This window comes from Argentina silus, assembly GCF_951799395.1.
Source record: "Argentina silus genome assembly, chromosome: 20".
NCBI lineage: Eukaryota > Metazoa > Chordata > Actinopteri > Argentiniformes > Argentinidae > Argentina > Argentina silus.
In genome coordinates, this window is record NC_139674.1 from 14,716,561 (window position 1) to 14,734,575 (window position 18,015).

General features: G+C 46.9%; 2 protein-coding genes across 5 annotated transcripts in view; both read left to right on the forward strand.

The window, feature by feature from the left end:
- Nucleotides 1-506: 506 nt before the first annotated feature.
- Nucleotides 507-4,428, forward strand: LOC310820515 (testis-specific gene 13 protein-like). Of its 4 annotated transcripts, XM_083692182.1 has the most exons (5): nt 507-1,941; nt 2,202-2,420; nt 3,175-3,275; nt 3,939-4,024; nt 4,186-4,428. In XM_083692182.1, exons 1-5 carry the CDS (start codon nt 1,729-1,731, stop codon nt 4,338-4,340), a joined length of 774 nt encoding a protein of 257 aa, XP_083548308.1. In that variant the 5' UTR covers nt 507-1,728; the 3' UTR covers nt 4,341-4,428. The 4 variants fall into 4 exon arrangements, 3 of the variants coding, with proteins under 3 accessions (XP_083548308.1, XP_083548309.1, XP_083548310.1); XR_014554820.1 differs by having other exon boundaries at nt 507-1,585; nt 1,844-1,941; nt 3,175-4,428; XM_083692183.1 differs by lacking the exon at nt 3,939-4,024.
- Nucleotides 4,429-5,142: 714 nt separating this feature from the next.
- Nucleotides 5,143-18,015, forward strand: part of net1 (neuroepithelial cell transforming 1) — a 28,251-nt gene continuing 15,378 nt past the window's right edge. The window contains exon 1 of the mRNA XM_083692343.1: nt 5,143-5,253. Within this exon, the coding sequence (XP_083548469.1) occupies nt 5,214-5,253 (40 nt within the window). The 5' untranslated portion in view covers nt 5,143-5,213. The remainder of the gene's footprint in view (nt 5,254-18,015) is intronic.

Sequence of the window (18,015 nt, forward strand, 5' to 3'; positions counted from 1 at the left end):
TTAACCGTCGGAAGGTCCAGCTCCGTAAGTGGATGAATGAGATCCGAGAAGGTTCCGAAAAAGAATTAAAGGACGGAACTTTGGCTTCTTATCTTATCTCTGCTCTGTGTCCCTGTCGTCCTACGGTTACCGTGTCATGCCCCAGGTCTAACAACACACACACACACACACACACACACACACACACACACACACACACACACACACACACACACACACTGCTCTAGAAACGTTATGGGTAATAGAGGGTGTTGAACCTATGGTAGTATCGTGATCTTAGTATGAACATAATCATGGAGCTGGAGACCATCTTAGAGAATGTGGTTGAGCTGGAAGAGGAAGATGAAGAGGAGGAAGAGGAGGAGGAGGAAGAGGAGGAGGAAGAAAGGAACGTACCTCTTCACAATCAGGCCTTACAGAGGTACAGCTGTGATCAGAGGTCATTTGAAAGGTTAAATCATGAATTACTTGACGATCAACATCTGACCTTGATTTTTCAGCTCACCGTGACTCATGAATCATGATTTCGCTCTATTCTAAAACCTTCCGTGGTTCTACTTTAGAACACAGTACAGGTGAGTCTGGAGGACGCAGAAATCAAGAGTGTTTGATACCGTTCCTCGTTCCAGTTCATGCATCGTACAGTGAGCCCGTCCTCTGATGTTTCCCTCCACTGCCGTTTCCATCCAATCAGTGGGGGTTTCTAAAGAGCCTTGTTGTCCTCGCACCTCCCGGGACATTTGTCATCTTCTCCTTTCACCCTGATGGCCATGACTGAGTCAGATGCAAACACAGGCATCAATGCATTCAGTGTGTGTCCTCTCTCCTCGTGAATCTGTACAGGTACTTCTTAGGTGATTCATAGGTGAGCCCCTACTGGCTTCTCTGTCAAGAGCACTGGGGTGTTTTCAGTAATACTTCTCATACGTTCTTCTGCAGTGAGCACAAGTCAGTTCATCTCGATGTGACACCACCACCTGGTCAAATGATTTGGAAAAAACGACAACATTTGTGTTATTATGGCTAAGAAACTAGTGAATTAATACTGCCAAGCATTACCACACACAGGAAGGGAACGTGCTGTTTGTGATGCAGATTGACTGAGAAAAAATGCAGAGATGTAATTAAAATGGAATTAACACAAGTGCCGTAGGAGAAAAGAAAAGAAAATTGCGAGGTAAAACGGGTTCCACAAGAAGCCTATGACATCACAGAGGAACTCTAGAAACTCAAGAAGTTTAGAATGCTCTTTGACATTCCAAATGTGATTAAGGATATTTGCTACCCTCTGAATCACAAAATCATAATACCAGCTTGTTTCAGATCCCTCTATGAATAATATGGCTAAAAAGTAAGGTCTTATCACAATGGCAAACATTGATATGATATATTTGTAGGCCTATGCAACTGTCGTTGTCATGATTGACTATAATTATTGACTGTAATGTTTGTAATGTTTAAAGTGTCATTTGATTTGAACTGTACAGGGCTTTAGGGAATAAAATGGCAGAGGCTTTCCTCAAACCGGTAAGCAAGGATGAGGTTATTGCTCCGAAAGCCCGTGAGATCTATCAGAAAGCAAAAGGTGAGAAAGTCATTTTGTGGACATACTGTATAGGATACAGTTCTTACATATGTGTCTCTTATGTGAACCTAACTTTCTTAACTGAGGACAATAAAGCATCTATCTATTTATGTGTCACAAGAATAATAATCAGTGTTTGACAGATGCTCAGCTTCTTACATTTCTACACTATTATAGATGCACATTATTGGTGTACATTTGAAATAAAGAAACAAAAACACAAGCTCATATTTAATATTTTTTGTGTCCTGGATTCAGTCCTGGATTCAAAAGAGATCTGGAACATTCTGAGGGAGGAGTCAGAGTCCAAACTGGCTCGGATGGAGATGGCCATAGACGGTCCCTCCGTGATCAAGGTCTCTGTCTGCCACACATCACATCTCACACAGAACACAGTCTGACAAATTCTGGAAATTACGAAATTCTCAATTAAGAGACTCCAATGCAATACCTTGCATGATGTTTCTCCCCCACTTGTGCGCTTGACTGCTCTCTCTCATCTCTCTCTCCCCATCTCTCTCTCTCTCTCCCTCTCTCTCTCTCTCTCTCTCTCTCTCCCTGTCCAACCCAACGAGCCTACCGGTCGCTGTCTTTCTCCCTCCAACCCACCTGTCAGGCGTTCAATGAGCGTATGGAGTGTAAGAAGCTGTTGGAGTTGCAGGGCCTGGGGAAGTCCCACCGCCGTATGAGTCGGGTGGCTCTCATGTTTAAGGCCTCGGTGTCCAACCTGGACAGGACGGCCCTGCTGATGGCCAACAACCCCCTGCCAGACTTACACGCCCTGCAGGGTGGAGACAGCCCTGCCAAATACGTGGTTGATGACATCCTTTCAAAGGCAAGATTCCACCCATAGACGATTTACCTCCCAAAGTCACCTCATGGGGGTGACCAAGCTTGACCCATGTACGTTCACATTCATGGCATTTAGCAGACGCCTTTATCCAAAGCGACTTACGACAAATGCATTTGTCTAAGTAAGTGAAGCATCTATCCACCCCACACATATCACGCTCACACTCACACACATATCACGCTCACACTCACACACATATCACGCTCGCACTCACACACATATCACGCTCACACTCACACACATATCACGCACACACTCACACACATATCACGCACACGCTCACGCTCACATATCACGCTCACACTCACATCACACTCACACACATATCACACTCACACACATATCACGCTCACACACACATATCACGCTCACATATCACTCTCACGCGCACACTCACACACATATCACACTCACACACATATCACACTCACACACATATCACACTCACACACACATATCACACTCACATATCACACTCACATATCACACTCACATATCACACTCACATATCACACTCACATATCACACACACATATCACACTCACATATCACACTCACATATCACACTCACACACATATCACACTCACATATCACACACACATATCACACTCACACACACATATCACTCTCATTGGATGCATTCCACAGTTCAGTCTTACCCTCAGAACATGGTACTGACAGAGTCTTTTGACAATAACATGCTTTAATAAGTCGGTGCATCCAATGTTCCCTCAGAGGCTGGAGCCCACTAGAGGCCGCCAGAGTGGTTTGGCTCCACTGAGATGTCTTTCCAAGCCTCCACCTCAGATACCAAGAGAGGCCAGCCAGCAGAGCAGGTGTGTTCTATTACAGTAGGAAAGAGTTACTGTATCAGTCATGGATGGCATGATCATGAAGCACTGCAGCCAAGGGGTTGTGGTATTGGACAGAGAACTAACAGCAACGGCGCCTTTGAAAGATCATATTTCCATTTGTATTTGTACATCACCATGGGTGATGGATAGAAATATGATAGCGGTGGCAGGTAGCCTAGAGGTTAGAGAGGCCGGCCAGCAATTGACAGGTTGCTGGTTTGATCCCCGCTCCAGGAGGGAGCCGGATGTGAGCTGGTAACTGGAAGGTTACTGGCATCATATCTAAGGCTCCTACCACTGCTGTTGTGCCCTTGAACAAGGCACTTAACCCCTAACTGCTCCAGGGGTGCTGAATATGGCTGACCCTGTGCCCAGAGCTCTGTTCTCCCTTGGGTGTGAATGTGTGTCTCTCAGAGAGAGGGAGGCCAGTGTGTGTGTTGTCTCGGGGGGTCGGTGTGCATGTATCACATTCCTACAATTGAGGAGAATTGATTGCATGGCCAAATAAACAGTCTTCTTCTATGTGAAGTTAGTGTATTAATGGAGGAGACCGTGTACTTTGTTGTAGTCAAGTCAGCAACATCAGACATTTCCCCATCCTCCTTTTGTTTCTCTATGGACATGGACAAACCAACGGGTCCACAGGCCTCTGTCAGAGATGCCGACAAGCCTCAATGTGCAGTTCTCTGAGGACAGGTCAATGTTTTCAGATAGGGACACCGAACAAGAAGGTATTTGCATGCAGTACCTGCAACACCTCTGTGATGATGATGATGACGACGACGATGATGATAGTGGGATGATGAGTGTGTGTGTGTGTGTGTGTGTGTGTGTGTGTGTGTGTGTGTGTGTGTGTGTGTGTGTGTGTGTGTGTGTGTGTGTGTGTGTAAAGTTACAGTTCAGAGCAGTGCCCTCTGGGAGCCTCTTACCCTCTCGGCCCTGCTGGAGACCGCGACCACGATAACAGCGCCAGGACAGGGGGCATTCCGATATGGACAGACGCCCTACTGGAACGTGACGAGCAGCTCTGAGCTGACTCTAGACTGACACCGGCATCCACACATACTCATTTCACCCTGTGTATGATTTTGGAGATGTATCCGTGTTGGAATTCACAATAAATATTTTAGCAGGAGCTTCAAGGGTGAAAATATTATTTTGGGATTTGCATTTGCACCTGTCAACTAGGATTGAGTGAGACACAGTGTGTGTGTGTGTGTGTGTGTGTGTGTGTGTGTGTGTGTGTGTGTGTGTGTGTGTGTGTGTGTGTGTGTGTGTGTGTGTGTTTTCAACCAGATATTGTTCTGTTATTAACATCACACCAGATGGAGAAGAAAAAAACCATACACCAGATGGTCTCAACTGCTTTTTTAAAATGATTTTCTTGACATTAAAGTTTAGAATAGATCTTGGAATCTCGGAAGCAGGAGAGTTTAGGGAGACCAGTTCAGAGAGGCCAAAGAGCAAAACATGCGCTACGCTGTCCTGGGAGAAATGTATATTGTGTGGAGTTGTTATTTTGCAGAGAACTAGAACAGTGCATCAGCAAGTTCATTGACCTATCCCTGGCTATTGTTATAGGACGCCCCGCCCCACTCAGAGCTGTTCATTTGTGTTCCGCCCCGCCTGTTAAATTGATATCCTAGCAACCGGCGCCTCTGGTCTTTTCTTATTGGTCATTGTTCGGATTTCCGCCATATTCAAACAGCCGTCCCTTGCGGTTTGAATTGACCGATCCGCTATCCCGTAGTTATTATATCTCATAAATATAGTAAGTTTGTTACTTAAAAATCAGCAGTACTTTAATCTCTGGTTCAACATTTCAAATGGAGGACACCGGTGATGCACAAGCCCGGACAGAGACGGTGAAGGTTGACAGACCGAAAAGAAAGGCAGGCATGAAGAGGAGGTTCATTGACGATGCAGAGACGTCCCCCGACAGCAATAACAACACCAAACGGTGAGGCGACACGAACATAAGACTGTTAGCTAGTTACACGAGAAAACCGATCAAAGTGGTCCTCACTGTACTGTACATAAGCAGTTAGTAACACACTCCCGCAGCATTCACATCATGTGTAGTGAATATTTGTTTGGATAGCTAGCCGGCTCGCTAACACGGGACGGGTCTCGTCCGGCGTGTCAGCAAAGGTTTAGTCCTGACTGATACATATGCTCATGGATACATACATACATACGTAGAAATGTATTTTGAATCAGCACACAGTTTGACATTACCCGGAATAGACATGTATTTTGCATATTTGATGAGCTTTCGTTTCACGTCATAGCCCAGCTTGTTTTTTATAGACAGTCGTACACATTCCTCACCACCAGGGGGCGGTAGAGAGCTACGAACAGAGTTGACTGTTCATCAAAAAGGGATATGCGACGGCACGTGTGCTTGTTGTGGTTGTCAGATGGACCCATGGATATGGATCAGGGTTGGCACCATTCACAGGCCTGCAGGACTGTCTCATGACGGGACTTTGCACTTATTAAGACAACTCGTAAAGATAGCTGGCTGCTCTGGGTCCATAATATTTCTATAACTTCTACTCCTTAACTTCGTACGTGATCAGAAACATGTATATTTTTGCCAGACGAGAGAGAGAGAGAGAAGGTCATTATTCCATGCATATTACTCATCCAGAACTGCACTTACTGCGGCTACTAGTATCATCTTTTGCCTGTGGCCTCTGTTTGAGTGTGTGACAGCTTGGATGAGATTCACCAGCCTTATAACAAACAGATCATATTTGGCCATTTAAGTTTCATCCGACAGCAGACAGACACTGACAAATGGCACTTTATTTTGGGGGCAGTGAACCACTGAGAAAGTTTCTGTTGGCAAGGGGAACCGATAGGCTTTCCATGCGTTGTGCCAAAAGGCCCTTTACCCACTGTTGCTCAGTACGAAAAACAAGGAAAAATATGACCCAGAATTTGACCCGCATAACTAAAGAGGGAAAAAAGGGGAAATTGGGTTGATGGACACTGAACCATGATACGTTTGTTATGACAATATTATTGTAATAGGTGTGATTAATTAGCATGGTTTAGGTTGTGGCTACTGCACTAACTGTGAGGCAACATGAAGCCGTGTCTTTGACGGTGACACTCACTAGCTGCTAAATAATTCCGGAACACTCCACCACCACCTAGGGTTCCAGGTATTGTATGTGGTATCTACCTACAACAGTACTTGGCATCGTAATTTATGCGATATTTCTGGCGAATAAAGTCACCTGTGGCACTCTAGAATGTTAAAGAACAATTTGGGCGACTTTATTCACCCTCAGCACTGAATGAGGTAAAGATTCCTACTTCGGTTACGAAGTCTAAGTCTACATGTCTGTCTGTGCAGGTTGCATAGTAGTCAAGGTCAGCTACAGCATCTGTGTAACCCACAGTAAACCCCTCTGAGTAAGAATCATATCCCTGCTCGTGACGTCCAATTACAAGCCCCAGGGACTGACCTTTGCCCCCTGGAGAATACACCTCAGTGTAGTAAGGGCAGAATTGCCATTTATGCTCCAAAAAAAAGTACCACGACAACAAACTATAGCAAACTATACTCACGCAAAACTGGATTGCGAAAAGTGTAGTAATTTATATCGTTAACAAAAGCATTGCGTGTCATAATGCATTGAGTAATGTATCCAATATCACATTTCCCATACAATGAGCTGTTTTGAAAGCTGATAGCCATTGTGCTGGTGTGTGTGGCCTTTTATGCATATGTGATTGATGTCACTTCACAATCACATTCGTCATAGTAATCAGCCTGGGGACAAAGGTCTGTTTCACTATGTGTGTGTGTGTGTGTGTGTGAGCTGTAGGTGGTATGAGTCAGTGTATTAGCATCATGCTTGGCCTTGCCTTTGTTTGTTTGGTGTGTGTGAAACTGAAGCAGGCTCATGCTAACTAAACAGAGGCCTCCCTCCGCCTCCACTGCTCCACGGCTTCTCATGAGCTCACATCACCTGCTGACACTGTCTCTGGCCCCCAGGTACAGATGTCAAAGTAGACTCCCTCAGACATACTCACACACGCACACACCTGGTCTTCTCATGCGAGACAAGCCGCCAGGTGCACCTGTCTCTGTTGAGCAGGTCAGTATTAAGTGCAGATATCTGCCATCGGGAACCTTATGAGTCTGGTGCAGTCATGGAATAAAGGCCTATAACTTAATAATATATATATATAATATACGCCATTTAGCTGATGCTTTTATCCAAAGCGACTCACATTGCAGTGAGTGCATACATTTCAGTATAGATGGTCCCAGCGGGAATCAAACCCACGACCTAAGCGTTGTCAGCGCCATGCTCTACCAACTGAGCCACAGAGGACTTCATTCACAATGAGTTAATAGCATAGGACATTGTGTTATTGTGACCCGGAGAGGCTTGAAAACATGCATTACACACGTCAGAATCTAAAAGAATATAAGTTCTATGAATATGTGTTTGTCTGTCTTCTCTCCAGTGTGTTAGGATCGTGAAATGTAGGCATAACCTGCTAACCCGGCCCACTACAGTGATGTCATTTAGAACTAATAGCCTAATAATAATAATAATAATAATAATAATAATAGCCTAGCCGATTGTACATTAGCGAGGAAGAGCAATCCCCCAGAAAAAACAACACATGATTAAGTCCAGACCACATTTGTAAAAGGGCCTGGCCTAAACGTTCCCAGCCTCCTGGAGACATTCTTGTCTGCATTATTACACCGTGTACCTTTCAGAGTAATTGCTAGGAGTGTCTGTGTTATGCTAAATAGTTTCGCGACACACAGGAGTGGTTGGTCGCGTTCAATTGTTGGCTACATACCTCCGTTGGGCATAGTCCCCCCCCCCCCCGTCCGTGCCCTCCTCCTCCCTGCTTGTTTTTCCTGACTCCTGCGTGAGAAATAGTTGCCTGGCCGTGTGATGTAACTGTCTGCCGGTCGCCGGTCGCCGAGAGGAGCTTCCAGGGGCCCAGGATGCCTGTCATTCCTTAGTGGCGCTCCCCGGTGCTGTGGTTGGTCTGTTGGTCTTCCCGAGGAGCCTGTTTTGCATTCCGGAGACACTTGTAAGTCACACAACCACAACCACAACCACCCAGGCTGCTCCATGCATCACCTCACATACCGCAGGGTCCTGTCTCTACGGAACACAGACACACACACACACACACACCTCTGTCTCTACAGAACACACACACACCTCTGTCTCTACAGAACACACACCCAGATTCTCAGAAGGCAGCAGGATAACAGTTACATCATCACCTCGCATAGCTTTGCTTATTAGCTCAGATGTCGCAGGAATGTCCGGGTCTAGACCTAATGCACAGGCGTGGATCTGCTACTGCAGCACACACACACACACACACACACACACGGCCTACAGGTTCTCACAGCATCTCCATGGCACCACCATGGCACCGAGTCTCATAGCATCACCATGGCACCACGCTTTCTGGCGTCCCTTCAGCATCCTCCCACACCGTGTTGCCTGTCAGGTTTGATAACGTTTCTGTGGTTACGCTTCACCAAACTCATGTGAATCACTGTCTACATATTTCAAACCCAAACACACACCCACACCAAAGGGTGTTATCTCTCTCAGTTCAATCAACACAACCAAATCAAGTCAACTCCCCCTCCTTTTCCCACGTATGGTCTGGTCCGGTCCATTGATTAACCCATTTGTGCCGACTGCCGCGCGACATCTACCGCCGGTTGCTGCGTTGCGCACATTTGAATTTACCGCCATTTTTGATTTGTCGTAATTTTCATGAGTGCAGCATATAATGCACTGTCATTGGTTCAAATACACATGAGGTGGGTCTTGTTGATTTTTTAAAACCACGTGAGCACCCGAATGTCTTGTCGTGTCGCGGAAAATCAATCAGACATACAAGTGCGTTCGGCGAACCACACGACATTTGGGTCAACAAGACCCACCTCATGTGTATTTGAACCAATGACAGTGCATTATATGCTGCACTCATGAAAATTAGTCACAGTTCAGGCCGTACCACTGATGGATCAGGCAGTGTGAACAGGGTGTTTGACTGCTTGGATCGTACAGCAACAGCTCCTACAGTACTATGCTCACACATACAGTACCAATCAAAAGTTTGGACACATCTTCTCATTCAATGGTTTTTCTTTATTTTTTTAAAATTATTTTCTACATTGTAGATTAATATTGAAGACAAAACTATGAAGGAACACATATGGAATTATGTAGTAAACAAAAAAGTGTTAAACAAACCAGAATATGGTTTATATTTTAGATTCTTCAAAGTAGCCACCTTTTGCTTTGATGACAGCTTTGCACACTCTTGGCAAGGTGTGTCCCAACCTTTGACTGGTACTGTATGTCCGTCTCTGGTGCTGTAGGTCCGTCTCTCCTGACAGCCACTGACCGCGGCTCTCCATCGTACTGGTCTGTTGACGAAGGTGTTGGATGGAGGAGCGGTTGTTGTTGTTGTGGTTGTTGTTGTTGTTGTTGGTGTTACATTTACATTTATGGCATTTAGCAGACGGCTTTATCCAAAGCGACTTACAACAAATGTATTTGTTGAAGTAAGTGAATCATCTATGCATCAGTCATTATAAGATAAAGTAATCAGTGCTCAGACCAGGGGCCATAGGCAGTCACAAGGCCAGAAGGAGGATTTTTTAATTTATTTATGAACAGGAGTGACTGTTGCTGCTGAGGCCAACCACCTGCAGTGACCTTTAACACTCAAGTGCTACACAGGCGCACATTTCTGGCCTTCCCAGGACACCCAGGCGGTCCCTCTCTCTATTTTTGTCATGTAACCTACAGTGACAGTTGAAAGTGTCCAGTAGGCTGCCTGTGTGTGTGAGGGGGTGGGGGGTGGGGGGGGCAGGGGTGGGTGGGGGTAGATATTGTCTCTGGTCACTCCCTTCTGTGCTTCCTCTTGTCTTTTCTCTCTCTTTGTTGACTCTGCTCTATGTCTCTCTGCCTCTGTCTCTCTGCCTCTGTCTGTCTCTGTCTCTCTCTCTCTTTGTTGACTCTGCTCTATGTCTCTCTGCCTCTGTCTCTCTGCCTCTGTCTGTCTCTGTCTCTCTCTCTCTTTGTTGACACTGCTCTATGTCTCTCTGCCTCTGTCTCTCTCTCTCTCTCTCTTTGTTGACTCTGCTCTATGTCTCTCTGTCTCTGTCTCTCTCTCTCTCTCTCTCTTTGTTGACTCTGCTCTATGTCTCTCTGCCTCTGTCTGTCTCTCTCTCTCTCTGTCTCTCTCTCTCTCTCTCTCTCTCTCTCTTTGTTGACACTGCTCTATGTCTTCCTGCCTCTGCTTCGTGCGTTGTCTTTTTCCATCACTAACGGTCAGTGTGTAGCCAGACACGGACCACACGGAAGGTGGTGTGACGCTACAGCTGCGTGGGGGGGGTGGGGGGGTTCGGCTGCTCCCCATGCATAGATGGAAGTGCTGTGTCACTGGACAAGTGGCACCTGTAGCAACAATATGTCGGCAAACAGAATAACTTGGCCAACAGAATGACTGGAAGGACTTGGCCAATAGAATGACTGGAAGGACTTGGCCAATAGAATGACTGGAAGGACTTGGCTAGCAGCGACAGTAGGAGCACAATGAGAGACGGAGCGTCCAGAGGGATCAGTGATTTTAGACGCATTGCACCGTAACACAGATTTCAGTGTCCGTCCCCAAATAGACAGAAACAAACAGAAACAAAAGATATAGGATAACAACACGTTGATTCAGGGGGTTTCGAAGGCCCAGATCCTTTCTAGGTCCCTTTGATGTTTTAGATGATCATGTTAGCAGATCTTTTAGGGTTTGGGTTAGAGTTAGAGTTAGGGTTAGGGTTGGGTTAGGGTTTGGGTTAGGGTTGGGTTACGGCTTGGGTTAGGGTTGGGTTAGGGTTTGGGTTAGGGTTGGGTTAGAGTTAGGGTTGGGGTTGGGTTACGGTTGGGTTAGGGTTAGGGTTGGGTTGGGGTTGGGTTAGGGTTGGGTTAGAGTTAGGGTTGGGTTAGGGTTAGGGTTGGGTTAGGGTTGGGGTTAGGGTTTGGGTTTGGGGTTTAACCCTCTTCTCCTAAGGTGCCAGATAAGATGAAGGATCTCTGAGAATAGCGTACGTGCGGGCCGCTGCTCCCTGCTCCTCTCGCCCTGTCACCCAGTCATTACTCATGTACGGTTGGTCGTGTGGTTATCAGCGTGTGATAGGCCCAAATAAAAAATCCAATCCGTCGTCATGTGGCTGGCGGAGGTTTAAGGTGTGTTGTGGACAGGGCGCAGGTCTGTGTTGTGTAATAATCTACTCACAGAGAATAGATTGTGCGTTGCGTGTGTCTGGGTCCCTTAGCCTGGCCTAATCTACCCCCCTGGAATGGTCGCTCTGATTGAAGATAACCTTGATGAGCGTGAGAACGCAAGTCTTGTTGGTCTTTCGTAAGGGGGGTACATGTCGTGGAGGAGGGTTGGGGGGTTGGGGGGGGACAGTTGCCCCCCAAATATAGGCTTGTAGCTGGGTGCTCCTCCTGTGTGTGTGTGTGTGTGTGTGTGTGTGTGTGTGTGTGTGTGTGTGTGTGTGTGTGTGTGTGTGTGTGTGTGTGTGTGTGTGTGTGTGTGTGTGTGTGAGGGGTCTGTTGGGGTCCTATAGATAGATGGAGAGAGAGAGAGGAGAGCGTTGTGAGGACAGTTTGAAAATCCTCTAATCCGTGTTTTACACAAGTTAGGGGCTGAAGGGTGGGATCTCTGGCTGGGCGTCTGTCTGTCTGTCTGTCTGTCCTGGGCTTGTTGGGCGTCTGTCTGTCCTGGGCTGGCTGGAGGATGCAGCGAAGGGGACATCGCTGTGGCTGCGGCCACACAAGACTGAGGCTGTGGTATGTAACGGAGAACACTGACGCAATGACACTAGAGCATGGGGGGGGTCTGTCTGTCGGGGGGGGGGGGTCTGTCAGGCGGAGGTCTGTCTGGCAGGTTGCACTTGATGACTGAGGGGATGACTGAGGGAATGGCTGTGTGTTTGTATATGTCACACAGTTCCTGTACTTCACCAACAGTTCTTTACGGTGTCACGACACTCTGGCGAGCTTGCACAGTTACACAGTTGCATGGTGAGGTTTGGGTATTATTATATTTCTATATTATTGTATTTCTATATTATTGTATTTCTATATTATTGTATTTGGCCGTTGTGTTGTTGTTGTACTTGTTGTGCGTTTTTGGATTGTAGTGGTGTCAGACAGTTCCATTTTGGTATTTAGGGGTATAGTAAAGTAGTTATTCAGTAGTAAAGGTTGTTATTCTCAAACTAACTAACTCCCTAAGTTCACGTTGTCCTCCTCTCTCTCCTCCATCCAGGCCTCTGCGGAGAGGGAACTCCTTCACCTTCCTCACCCCTGGACCTCAGTGGGACTTCAGTCTGGTGAGTACAACCTCCTTCCAGCATGGTTTTCACAGGCTCCGTTCTCTGGTGTGTTTACATGTAAATGATTTAAAGTACAGTGCATTCGGAAAGTATTCAGACCCTTTCGCTTTTTCCACATTTTGTTAATGTTACAGCATTCTTCTAAAATGGGCTCAGTTCAGTTTTTTTCCTCATCAATCTACACAATACCCCATAATGACAGAAAGAAATGTTTGAAATGTTTGCTAATTTATTAAAAAATGAATTGAATCCATTTTAGAACATTTAGAACATATGTTCTGTAACATAACAAAATGTGGAAAAAGTGAAGGGGTCTGAATACTTTTGGAATGCACTGTACTTGGATGATCGATGGAGGAAGGAAGGAGGAGATGGAGGAGGAGAAGGAGGAGGAGAAGGAAGGAGATGGAGGAGATGGAGGAGGAGAAGGAAGGAGGAGGAGATGGAGGAGGAGAAGGAAGGAGGAGGAGAAGAAGGAGGAGAAGGAGGAGAAGGAAGGAGAAGGAGGAGAAGGAGGAGGAGAGCTATTGTTGCATTTCGTCTGGTCTCTGTACTCTTTCTTTCTCCATCCCGCCATCATGTGACACAACCAAGGTGCCCCAACATGTTCCCCTGTCCTCCATGTTTCTTCCTGGCATGGGGACAAGGTCTTAACTGGAGAGAACCTGTTCTTCCCTGTCAAAACTTAGTTGTTTTTGCGTTCAATCTCGTCCTGTGTTTTTAAAACAGTCACGGAACGCAGGGATGCTGTTCATTCTCATAGCAGCACAGCGAACGGGCCGCTCCTATTGGCTCACTGTTGCTGCAGTATCCACTGATACGCCACTTTTTTTTGGTCATTATTATTATTATTATTTTTTTAAATGGCTTTTCGTAGCGTCGCATTTACGAAGCATTGAATTACTGATCAAAAAAACAAAAACATCGGGCACAGTGGCAAGGGAAGAAACTCCCTGGGAGGAAGAAACCTTGAGAGGAACCAGACTCCAAGGGGGACCCACCTTCCTCTGGCTGATCAGGTGCTGAACGGTGACGTAATGCGGAATGCCGATCCGAAACCGGCATTGTTTACAGCAGCCGTAATCACCGCGCCCGGCGTGAAGCTCTGGAACGGCCAGAACCGCTCCGACATCGTCAGTCAGGGGTTCTGTAACGGACACCTCTGCATGCCAGCAGCCCAGCTTTCCTGGCAACACTCGGCACCTTTTCTGAGGGTGACGTCTGTGCGTTCGTTCAATCCTCTGTTTATGGACTCGTTAAAATGGCGTGACAACCTCGCGGCTGACGCAGGCCCGGCCCGGCCCGACGGCGTCCCCGCTCCTGATTCTCGGATACCCAAAAGCCAAAAGACCATACAAAGAGGAGAGTTAGCCTCCTCCTATCCTCCTCCCCCCACACTCCCCCCCCGCCTCCCCCCTCAACATAACGGAATGAGCATCAAGGAATGACAGCTATGGTCGACCCGCCCGGTGTTTACAGTAAACCCAAATGAGATCGGTGATTGGAAACAGAGGAGAAGGGAGATTATCGGAAGGGGGGGGGGAACGGAATGACGACAAGACCCTGAGCATTCCAGGGTTTATGGCTGAACAACCGACCGACCGACCGACCGAACCCTATCCATCAGTCATCTAAGGAGAGAGGGGGGGGGGGGGGGGTTAAAAAGAAGGGAGGGAGAGAGAGAGAGAAGGCCAGAAGCACTTCATCTCGTGCCAAACGTTGCCTTTGATTCCCCCTAATGTCTTTAAACTGGCACGCTTCGCTCCTCCGCCAAACAGATGGCCCTCGTTAGCTCCCTTGTTAGCGCCCCCCCCCCCCCAAATGACTCTCTCCGTTATCCCACCTTTAATACATCTAAAACCCTAAACATTTAAAAGAGACCTTGGATTCCTTTCTTCTCCTTTGTCTCCCCCTTTGTCTCCCCCCCCCTCTCTCTTATCTCTCTACCCCTGCACTTGAAACCTGAATTAGGTTAGCCCAGGTCTCTGGCTTTGATGTGGGTGAGGGACTTTTTGGGAGGCTGGGTCTGCTACAGGTAGGAGTGGGGTGGGGTAGGAGTGGGGTGGGGTAGGGTAGGAGGGAGGACCGAGGCGTTCTTGATGCATTCTCTCAGACTGCATAAGCGAGGCCTCTGGGCTTTTTGTAGCGTTGAGAATGTGATTTAAGTCACCCCCCCCCAGGGTGCCAAGAAGTGACAGATCAAAAGCGATCTGCTGTTGTAGGAATGTGAAGGTAATTAACAGAAGGAATTGCAGCTCTTTCTGTCTCTCTTGAGCGACGTGTTCAGGCCGTGAGAATGTCAAAGTCAGCATCGCGTTCCGGAATATGCAAACATTCTTTCTGGAAAACAGATATGTGCGTGTCTGTCTGTGTGTGCTGTGCAAGTGTCCTAATTAAAGTACATTAACGCCATTAACCATACCTTGAATGCTTTGTGCTGGTAATTGCATAGCGCCAGGTAGTTTGTGTATTCTGGCAGCAGACCGTGGTTTTTATTGTGTCATTTCCATGTGACAGAAAGAGGGAGGGAGAGGGAGGGAGAGACTATCCCAGGTTGCTGTTACTCAGTTTCCCCACCCCCACTCCCTTTGTACACCTCTCTCTCTTTCTTCTCTCTCTCTCTGTCTCTCTCTCTCTCTTTTTCTCTCTCTGTCTCTGTCTCTCTCTCTGCAACAAATGGTTATCAATTTTTCCATCAAGCAGTTGAATGATTAACACACACTGCCAGGTTCCCTCTCCTATCTAACCCGGCTCCGCACTAAAGCACACGAGGTGCAGCTAGGTTTGAACATTCAGCCCATGATGTCATGGTAATGTGAAACTGTCTAATTTGCGTGGGCAGCAGTAGGCAGTTGAAAGAGACTCTCAGCAAAATGCAATCCTACTTTTGTTCTGTCTGAAAGTGGTGAAACCTGTGTGTGTGTGTGTCTCAGTTTCTGTTTGATACTGTATCTGCCAGTGTAAATGTGTGTTTGTCTCTGTCTGTTTGTGTGCATGTGAGTGGGTCCTGACAGGGTGGTGCTGTCTTCTGTGGGTGGCAGGTTTCATCAACTGGATGTATGGTGCAGTCTTTCCATCCCACCTCCCCCGGTCAGCCTTTTGTTCTCTCCCACCCTTGATCATTGTGATGGTCTGATTCACCCCACTCAGGTTCCTCCCTCCTCCTAACGGCCTAAGAGAGTTTTGTACACTCAAAGTATTTAAGCACTCTGGTCTTTATAGAACCGTCAAAGGTGTGAGTTTTTTTTGTTTGTGTTTTTTTTGTTTTAGAAGCCATCCGGTGCAGCGCTTTGATTTGTCCTTCAGCCTTTTTTTTTTTTAATGGTTCAGGTTCATTAATATCCCATTCAGTCATACATAAAGACACAAGGCTAAAGCTGCTTGGCTAATGAGCCATTTTGTAGCTGCTGGATGATGATGATGATGATGACTGTCTGCATTTTGGCTTTTGATCAGACGGTGAATGAAACCTCCCTCATTAATCTGAGCACCGTCAACGAGACGGCATTGATTAGCCTCGCTGCACGCCCCTGCTCTCCTCATTAGCTTTAGCAACGGTCCCCCCCCCCCCCCCCCCCCCCGTTCACACACACACACACACAGCACAGCCCTTAATTGGAGTTCAAATGGAGAGTAAAGCTACTGCACCCAACAGCGACTGTGTGACAGTTTGTTTGATTAGCAGTAGCGCTGCTGCTGCTGTTGTAAACCATCTTTGTTAGCCGAGGCCAACAGAATGAATCAGAATCAGAATCATTTTTCTGTTGGGGGGGGGGGGGGGGGGGGGGGCAGTCAAGATGGCCGCCATCGTTAATGCACTCTAAGGACACAAGCACAGAGCCCTGGGGGGGCTGCAGCAGCGGTCAACCATGCCTCAGCCCCCCCCCCCCTCCCACACACACACACACACACACACCTCCCAGGCCTGCCAGACTTCTCACCTACCAGCTGGTCATCATCTCCAGGTGTTAAAGTGTTCCTCTGCTTAATTAACCCTTTCCTGTCCTCAATGGGACCCCCAGCGGTGACCATTGTGCCCTGGTCAATAGAGCAAGCAGTGGGGTAGTTCTACCCTGCACTGGGGCTATTCCCGTTCTTGGCCTGGGGCTGAGACTGAGAAATGGGGTGTTTTGGAGGGGGGTTTTTTTGGGTCGTCTTTTCTTTTCTGACTGTGACGAGCATTGAAGAGCAGCAGGAATCCAGACTGAGATTGTGACTTGTGGGTTCTTCTCTCTTGTCTGTGTATTGGAGAGGTGTTTGTAGCGTGTGGCTGTTTGTGTTTCTGCCTGTGAAAAGAAGTGTCACTCTGTCTGTGTTGATAGGGATGCCGTGTGAAAACGCTGTAGATTCCGCCGTAGATTAAAAACCCATCTCTTCAGGCTACATCTTAACAGTCCCTCCTAAAGACCTCTTCATCCCCACTACCCCCCCAGTACAAGTTCTCTCCTGTTAATAAAAGAAAAGAAAAAAAGAAAGGCTTCTGGCATGACGACTGCCAATGGCCCCTGGTGTGAGCATTGATTACTTTGTCTTATGATGACTGTTGGATAGATGATTCACTTACATAAACAAATGTATTTGTTGTAAGTCGCTTTGGATAAAGGCGTCTGCTAAATGCCATGAATGTAAATGTAAAACGTGTCTGTGCTTCTCTATCTACATTCAGCATCTTTTTTCTTTTTTTTATAATTATTTTTTTAAGGGTTTGTTTTTCTCTTCCACAGAAGCGGAAGCGCAGGGAGAAGGATGACGATGCGGCCAGTCTGTGCAGCTTTGACTTCAAGGTAAAATACACAATGGACAGAGCCGGCACCATAACACTGACCTGTACAGTGTACACCAGGCCCGATCAGCTCTGCCTCGTGTCAGAAGGCAGAACCGTGGATACACAGTCTGGCAGACTGTTTGACAGTTGGATTGTTAATGGGCAGCCATTTTGGCGCCCCAGAGTTCTAGTCATTGTTACTTAAATTATATTCCGTTCTAGATTAGAATGTTCTCGTCATGATGGATGCTGGGGCAGTTAGCTGGACTCTCGGCAGTGGGCCAAGCCTAGGTTGTTTGTTTGTGAGTGAGGCCTTACCTTATCACCCAAAACCATCAAGATAAAAACCCTGTTTGTTTGCCTGCTTCCAGTAACTACCACCAAAACCCATTCACTCAAGGTTGGGGAATTGTATCACGAAATCTACTGTAATAACACCAAACTATGATGCTTAATTTAGAAAGCTGACAATCAGGACCAGTTGGTTTGCGAAACGTCTGGTCTATACTGGCTGTATTGTTCTGGCATTTGGCATA